General features: G+C 37.9%; 1 protein-coding gene across 1 annotated transcript; it reads right to left on the minus strand.

Moving 5' to 3' along the window:
- Positions 1-2,670: 2,670 nt before the first annotated feature.
- On the minus strand, positions 2,671-8,370 carry LOC139469905 (uncharacterized). Its single transcript, XM_071252250.1, has 3 exons — positions 8,286-8,370; positions 6,187-7,186; positions 2,671-4,665 (listed from the first exon to the last, which is right to left on the minus strand). Exons 2-3 carry the CDS (start codon positions 7,168-7,170, stop codon positions 3,061-3,063), a joined length of 2,589 nt encoding a protein of 862 aa, XP_071108351.1. The 5' UTR covers positions 7,171-7,186; positions 8,286-8,370; the 3' UTR covers positions 2,671-3,060.
- Between the last annotated feature and the right edge of the window lie 628 nt (positions 8,371-8,998).

Genomic DNA, 8,998 nt, shown 5'->3' on the forward strand with positions numbered 1-8,998 from the left:
CCTTGTTGTCTGGAATCTAAAAGAACAAACATCCAATTAAGCCAAGGAAAAGATCAAAAATAGCCATCATTTATGGATTCTTAATAACGGTGTGTGTTGCCAATCTGAACGTCACACGTGACACTTTACATGTTTATCAATGTAGTATCTAAAAGACAACTAATTAAGACAAGGACAAGATCAAAATAGCCATCATTAATTAAATTTTATAATTTCCTAATAACGATGTTTGGTACCAATCTGGATAGAAGACATGACGCCTGACACTTATCCAGCTGACCAAAATGTAATCAAACGAAACACTGTTTTATCAATGACCCGATGGCATATATTTGAGCTAAAGGATTTTCACTTTATATTTAACCTTAGAAAGGTCAGATTGTCATAAAAAAAGTCATAATGTAGAGAGTTTGATTTCTCCAAATACTTTTTGCAATTGCAAGTGGCAAAGTGTGTTCTGGTATTACAGAGCAGCGAATTTTAGAATACTATTTAGTTTACATTTCATTATGCTTATGTTCGGGATCAAAGGCATGTCCTGTACGAAATGCACACATTCACTCCATTTACGGATATTGTCATTGCCATGCAGGGTTTCCAAAGAACAAGAGATTTATCAATTATTTAAGAAACGCAATGTGGTGAAGGTTGTGAACCATAACTGGAATCAGCCCCTTCTCAGTTTTACTTCATAATTAAATAAATTGATTGTGGGACATGTTTAAAAATTGCCTTCCAACATGCACCTTTTCCACATAGTCATCAATATGTTACAACAGTTCAGCAAAACACGTATATATAATAGCCGAGTCACTCATCCTATTGGCAGTCATGTGATCATTTTTCAGTCTGATGCATTGAAAACATTGGCATAGTATACGTGTCCAGTGATGGTATGTTATAAACTGAATTACAGATGTTTACCTATATTACGATGATATTCAACAATAAATCATTAATCATAATTTCACTTTATGTTGTTATCATTAAATCCATGATTTTAAACCATTCACTTAAAACAGTGCTGACATCGAAACACTATCGTTTTTTGTCTTTAAACCCCTACTTGAAAATATTGGAATGCTCTGTTTTAAGACTTTTATTATCCAGATGCTGATCCGCTGAAAATGCTTGACTATACACTTCTGATCGATCGACCAAACTTTTATCATTCTTAACTATATAATCGACCGATCGGAAAAACATACATGTGTTCAGTCGTCATTGCTCAACGCGTGTAGACGCCCAAAGCTAATCATTATAACATAAAATAAATGTCTTTGACAATGTTATACTCTATGAAAGTTAATTCAAATGAACCAAAACTTCTTTACACAAAACTCTAAGCTTTCTTACCTTATTCTACTGCGCTCGTCGCCTCTGCCCGACTTGCAGCTTGCCAGTTCGAATGTTAGGTAGTTGAATTATTCATATCTGAACTCATCACGCCAACAACGTATCAGCATTCAGTGATAATGTCAGTCGCACAATCATTTACATTACCACTTAGTACTTGAATGCTTAATATCTCTCTGTGATGTCCTTTCAATTTCCAAAAAGGTTAGGCAAATATGAGTGAGTGAGTTGGGTTTAACGCCGCTTTTAACAGTATTCCAGTTATATCACTGCGAGTCAGCTTAATGTGGGAGGAAAGGCCGAAGTTATGCAGGTCTCAGACGTTTACCACTTCGTTGAAACCCACGAGCACGGGTATGGTGCTGACAAACCTAGAAACATAATTTGGGCGAACCGGGATTCGAACCCACAATCATATGTTTCTGACGTGCCCAAATGACGCAACTCTGCACAGCGAATCGCAGCGCCTTAGACCCGTGCCCCCTAAGCAGCTATGAGGTTATAACACTAATGATACCAATTGTGGTATAGTGAGTGAGTGAGTGAGTGAGTGAGTGAGTGAGTGAGTGAGTGAGTGAGTATGATTTCACGCCGCTTTTAGCAATATTACGGCGGGGGACACCAGAAATGGGCTTCACACATTGTACCCATGTGGGGAATCGAACCCAGGTCTTCGGCGTGACGAGCGAACGCTTTTATCACTTTTACCACCGCCCCCAAATATGGTATAGAACATCCATACATACATACATACAGATTGAAACAATCGTGTTGGGGTTTTTTTAATTGAAAAACTGTAACTGTTGTTTAGACAGTTAAAGTGTGATTTCACTGATATGCTATAAAGGCTCATAACATACAGTCAAATATCATATAATCTGTATCTTAATTCTAGTATGTGTGTGTGATCTCGGGTGATGAAAGAAAGCTCCAATGTTGAATGTCACATATTTTATTGTCTGGAAAGGGACAAATTCAAACGTTAAGTGCGACTACCTCCTGATATATTTTACGAGGAGATATCATGTTAAAGCCATACCGTTTCATATTTTAGATGCGTAATAACAGTGGCTTCAACATGATTACTTGACCATTATCTTGGTAATGAAGTTTCTCTCATTCACAAGAACATCACAATCTGAAATGTTAATATCTTAATATACAATGTATTATAGTAAAGTGATTCACAGAGATGCTCCCCTAGCCTATTAGCCTGGGCACATATTACACTAGCTAAGTCATAACATGTCGCAAATACACAGAGGTAAAGTCGCTTCCAAGCACAAGATCTTATCTTTCTGATAGCCTCTACATAATAAGGGAACGAGAACTAATATCAATCACAGCAAATACACTAATATATTCGGTAACCATGTGTTATTCAATGATGATATGAATAGCTATGTACAGATAACCTAAACGTGACACACAATACTGTTGTTTAGTGAGTTTATTTCTGGAAAATAAAACAAACCTCGGATATTATGAACTCAATTCTGAACCCCGTGCGATGGTTAAACAAGTTGTTGTTCATGTGAATAGCAAGTTTTGTATTGTACCACCATGTTTCTTCGACACCTTATTTTAATCAGATATATCTCCAGGTTTCACTTTTTCCAGATATTTTGAAATACATGGCTCTGCGACCTAATATACACGTATACAATAACGTGTGTTGCAATAAAGGACTTTCCGCCTCGTTATTCACAACTGAGTGTTCATCGTTTGATTAGGAGATTGACTGCTGGCAGTAGGTATGTATTTGTTCATTTTGCCTCTCCACAGTTGAAGAACCCTTTTGTTGGCAACATAGGAGATGAAGATGAAGATCCCTTGACTGGCGTTCAGGACGATGGAGATGAAGATGAGGACTTGCTGCTGGAGAACATCACCGAGGATTGCCAGGATCCAAAAGATCCCTGTCAGTGTTGATAATTTAATGTAGATGTGAACCTGACTCTTCTCAGCCCCAATACTTGCGCTCATTTTATTGATCTTGGCCATCGTCCACACACTGACGCTGAAGAAAATGATGTTCAAGAGGAGGACGACACCTAGTGGAGCCACGAAAGCAACACCGACAAGAAGTGACGTATTCAGGTAGCACGTGGTTACACCATAGCCGATATGGCTTCCTGAAGAAACGCCGAGATTTGAAAATATGGTAATGAGAACAATGATCAGAGACAATCCATTGGCATAGAGGGAGTATTTCAGAAGACGACTTTGGGTACCCATCGGTTTTCCAGCATCGACTACGAAGACATGGAACATGTGATAGGAACAGACGTTCATCCACAATATAACTGTGAGCCACAAGTAATGTATGAGAACTCCAATTATTTTGCAAGCAGTTTCATCTCGGATGGCAACATCTTTAAACAGAAGCAGCAACTGAGCCAAGAAGAGAAACCCCACCAGACACATCGTATTCTTCGTGGGCAGGGTGAGAAGGGAAGGGAATGTGCAGTAGGTGATGAAGGTCAAGGCCAAACAGATTAAGGACAGAATGGAGAAGACTAGTGTTAAAATATGTTCAGCCAGTTTGACTGGATCTTGGTAGTTTGAATACAACTCTTTCATCGTGTCCACGCATATTATTAAATTTTGTTCGTCTATTTCAATGAATTTATCAAACTGTATTGTAATATCCACATACTGAAGAGAAATAGATGCATCAGTGTTCCAACTAAATTCATTCACGGAGAGATAAACATATGAACATTTTGGCAAAACAGTAGGCAAATACACATAATCTTCGGGCGTTTCAACATACTCCGACGGGAGGCTGTCATATGTCTCAATTTTCTGTGGATTGGTGTACGGGGGATGCATCTTGTATAACTGTCTCTTTGATACGCCATAAGTATAAAAATCATCCTCAGACAGTGTAAACTGAAACTTCGAACCTTTAAACCCCATCGACCAAATATCCCCCAACAAAGCCACCATAGTTTCTTCAAATGTATCCCGACAACAGGTTTGGTTTGTTCGGAACATCAATGTTAATCCAAAAGATGGCTCATTGACAAGTCTGGAACTATTTGCAGTGCCAATGTACACAAGTTTATAAACAGAAAACATATAATAGGTCATATTGTACTCCTCTGCAACTAATGGTATGTTATGGACAACCAATTGTTCTATGAAATTCCAGTCCTGAAGTCTGGGATCCGATGTGTTATTTTCAGTTGGCCTAAAGAGGACCGCAATCGTGTACTCAACTCTGGAGAGTCCGACAGCTGTTAATTGACATGTTTCACCCTTCAGACGGTACCCCGAACGACAGTACATGGCACGGCACTCGTTCTGAAAAAGTCAAGATAAAGCACAACGTCAAGAACTTTAGAGAAGAAGTGATTTCTTCATCATTTAATCTTTATCGACATAAGGTTGGAAAAGTCTGAAACATATTTGTAAATAGCGTATATTAACCTATACCACACAATTTCAGTCCCTAAAATGAATAATACCAATATTCTTATTCAAACTTAGCCGATGACTTCTAATCATGGATATAATTACTAACTCGAACCCGATTACAAATGAATTCAATTGTTGCCGATTATCAAAGGAATGGCTTCTGCAACATTTTCATTCTACCAGACAAATGCCATTACTCTCATATACTAGTGAGTAGGGTACATTCTATAAAGAATTAATGCCGCTGTCAATACACATTACTTTGAGTAAATAGAACATTATCAATGCGATGGTCACGAGCACAAACAACTATGTTGAATAGTATTAAACAGGTCGCCTTTGGAGAACCACATAGCAGAATGGTCGTGATGCATAATTTCAACAAAGAACCGAGGGTGATGGGTGCCCACAGAATCAGAAGGTTTATAAAATCGGAATGAATGAGCAGTAGACTTCAACATTTACATGTTTATCAACACTAAATGTATACGTTAAGTTAAAATGTATCAGAAATACTGATTTAATACTTTTTAATACTTGAACATGTGCAAGTCTTTGACTAAAGCTAATTTGCAAAGTCGAGAAGAACAGTACAAACACTTGTTAAAAATTGATCATGGTTCACGGAATTGTCCAAAGCTTCATTAGGCATACCACTACCTTTTGATGTATGAAACAGAAGCGCTTTTCTCTCATATAACTTGTACTAATGTTGTAAATCATGCCAGAAGTCCACAACTAGCGTATGTTAGGAAGGGAAAAGGATCATCGTCAACCATTTTACTTACATTTTGAAATTATTTTCACAATTCATATGATTTAACTTAAATTTAGCTGTAAATTTGTATGTGGAACTTTATCCCGACAAATAAGAAATTAATTGCTCATGATTATAAATAGATGCCCAGGAGAAGGCAGAATCAACATTAAAGGACCGACTATTTGATATTGGGTTGGGGGTGGGAATGGGGGTCCTGTGATTTTATGGGGGAAAAACAATTGACCCAGATAAATTAAATTCTTAAAGATAAATATCATCTTCATCGATCAGGTGTATTCCTTGTCAAACAGAAAGGATATACGAACTCAGACATATATACATAACTGTAACTACCACTATGAAGTTCTACCATGCCATGATGCTTCAGAGTAAACTGGACATCAACACACAGCTCACATAACAAACTCTGTTTAGTCCGTTAAAAACCTTTAAAGCTTTTGGCCTCTTCCTAATTAAAGTGGCCTTCTACACACACACACACACACACACACACACACACACACACACGCACGCACGCACGCACGCACGCACGCACGCACGCACGCACGCACACACGCACACATACACGCACACACGCACACATACACGCACACATACACGCACACGGATATGGTCAACCCACTTACCTTGATCCGGTCATGCCACTCATTTTCCTTACACTTTCGCCGATCACAGTTTGTACAAACAAGAGTGCTTATAGAATAGCCTGTACTTTGCACCCGCTGTACTGCTCTTAGGCACTTAAAAACAGATGGTAACAGTCCATTGCACATGTAGCAGAAGATATTCTTGAACATGTACGTTCCCCCAACAACTGGGTAATAGATTCCAAGCCTACATTGTTCCTCGGTTATGTCGGAGAAAGAACCATCCCATAACCCTGTCTTGTTGCACGAGTCTACGTACTGTTGATCAGCGAAATCAGTGTCACACGGTCTTGGTAGTATATTAGATGGAGGATGAATAAAAGCTATGCAATCTGTTGAGCTGTCATTCCTGTTTGAATGAGATGAGTTTCTCTTCCTGTGACATACATTTTCCTTTTCCCATCTGATGATAATGTTATCGTCATGACATTCGGCGATTACTTCATTCAAGTACGTGATATTTGTTGTGATCGAAGTCACTGGAGTGAGGTCGTCTGCTGATATCTGAGAAGCAGACGGCATTTCGAGATTGGACTCTTCCGGACATGTGGTTATTATGTAGTATCCAGTATGGGGACCAGTGAAGACATATTTTTTATTTGTTCCACTGACACAAACATGCCTGTTTTCCCTTTCCATCGTCACATTCAACCTTTCGTCTGGACAACAGTCGCCATATTCATTACAGTCAGCATCACAACGACATGTTTTGCAGATTGGGTTGGCTGACGAGCACCCAAGGTCAACGACCTTTGTGACTGTTGTACCGTTGCAGAATACATTGCAGTGGAGAATGGACATGCCTGTAGTCGTATTAAGAACTCCGTTCAATGACACATCTTTCACAGAGGTCAATAGGTCGTTGAGGTAGGAACCAAACACATCTACAGATGAGTCATTGCTTGTCATTTGGGTGTTTATAAAGACAAAATTACACAAGGTGATGTAGAAATGAAACTTCATCCTTGTTGTCTGGAATCTAAAAGAACAAACATCCAATTAAGCCAAGGAAAAGATCAAAATAGCCATCATTTATGGATTCGTAATAACGGGGTGTGTTGCCAATCAGAACATGACACGTGATACTTTTCCTGTTCATCAGTGTATATTCGCACGAAAAACTGTATTATCAATGACTCGATGTCTTATATTTTAATTGAGGGAAATTAAGGTTTTACTACTATTCATTTGGAACTTTAAAAGATAAGATTTTCATAATATAGTCATAATATAGGTTCTTTCATACTTTCAGCAATTCCAACTGGCAAAGTGTGTTCTGTTATTACATTGTCGCGAATTTTATCATTCTATTTGTTTCATATTTCAAATATGCTTATGTTAAGGATCAAACACATCTCCTGTTTGAAATACACACATTCACTCCATTTATGGATATTGTCATTGCAATCCAGGGTTTCCAAAGAACAACAGCAGATATACGAATGGTTTAGCAAAAAGGAAAGTGGAGTAAGGTTGTGAACCATAACTGGAATCACCTCCTACTCAGTTTTACTTCATAATTAAATAAATTTATTGTGGGACATGTTTAACGTTGCTTTCCAACATGCACCTTTTCCCCATAGCCATCAATATGTTACAACAGTTTAGCAACACGTTTATATACAATAGCCGCGTGACTCATCCAATTGGAAGTCATGTGAGCATTTTTCATTCTGATGCCTTGAAAACATTGACATAGTATAATTGAACATTCCAATGATGGTATGTTATAAACTGATATTTCCTCTTTCATAACCATCTTTAACAATAAATAACTGTTTTCCTAACCTATGACAGGCTGTAGGTATTACATATAGTATTACAAGCTGCTTATTTAGCAAATGTACATTTCTCTAACTGAAATTACTTGTACTAGTCCGAGCAAATAGAATATGGTTATAACGTAGTTCGTTTCGCATGGGTGACTACGAGTTTCTGCTACACGTGTTGCCCAGCGTATATAGTTGACCTAGTTTAGGTGCCCTTATAACAAAATGAGATGGATGTCTTTGACAATATTATACTCTATGAAAGTTCAAATGAACAAAAACACTCAACAAAACTGTAATCATTTTTACCTTATTCTGCTGCGCTTGTCGCCTCTGCCCGCCTGCGGCAGCCTGCCAGTTCGACCGTTACACAGTTGAATTATTCATATCTTGCCTCATCACGCCAACAACGCATCAACACTCAGTGATAATGTCAGTCGAAAGGTCATTTACAATTGCCACTCAGTACTTAAATGATAAATATATCTCTTTTATGCCCCTTTTAGTTGGATAAGGAGGGCCGTGGCGTATCTAATAAAGCACTAATAGTATAAAACCATCCACGCATACATACAGATTAAAACGATGGTGCTGTTTTCAAAATCAAAGGCAGTAACGGTGGTTATGTCTGTTAAAATGAAAAATTCAGTAAGGGCTATAAAATACGGTCAAATATTTAAAACTCTTTATAACTTTTATTAACGTAAAATCAATTTGGAGTTGATTCTGACATGAGCGTATGATCTTGGGTGACGAAAGACAGCTCTAGAGTCGAATTTTATATATTTTATTGTCTTAAAACACAGTGACAAATTCAAAAAGTTAAGATCACTTTCCTCCTGGTATATACGAGAAGATATCATGATAAAGTCCAAACCTTCCATCTTTCTAGATACGTCATAACTGAGGATTCAAAATTATCTCTTGTCCTTGAGCCTGTTCGTGGTGATGAATTATCGCTTATTTACAAGAACATAATACAATTAAATGTTGATATCTTAATATGCAATGTATTATGGTCA

This window comes from Haliotis cracherodii, unplaced genomic scaffold (assembly GCF_022045235.1).
Source record: "Haliotis cracherodii isolate W230 unplaced genomic scaffold, xgHalCrac1.p SCAF_2, whole genome shotgun sequence".
Classification (NCBI taxonomy): domain Eukaryota; kingdom Metazoa; phylum Mollusca; class Gastropoda; order Lepetellida; family Haliotidae; genus Haliotis; species Haliotis cracherodii.

What these genes read in the sequence shown, in the direction of transcription:
- LOC139469905 (XM_071252250.1), bottom strand. Translation starts at nt 7,170, where the DNA reads ATGAAGTTTCATTTCTACATCACCTTGTGTAATTTTGTCTTTATAAAC. An exon ending in AGTGGCATGACCGGATCAAG is followed by an intron (nt 4,666 to 6,186) that starts GTAAGTGGGTTG and finishes TGACTTTTTCAG; the next exon opens with AACGAGTGCCGTGCCATGTA.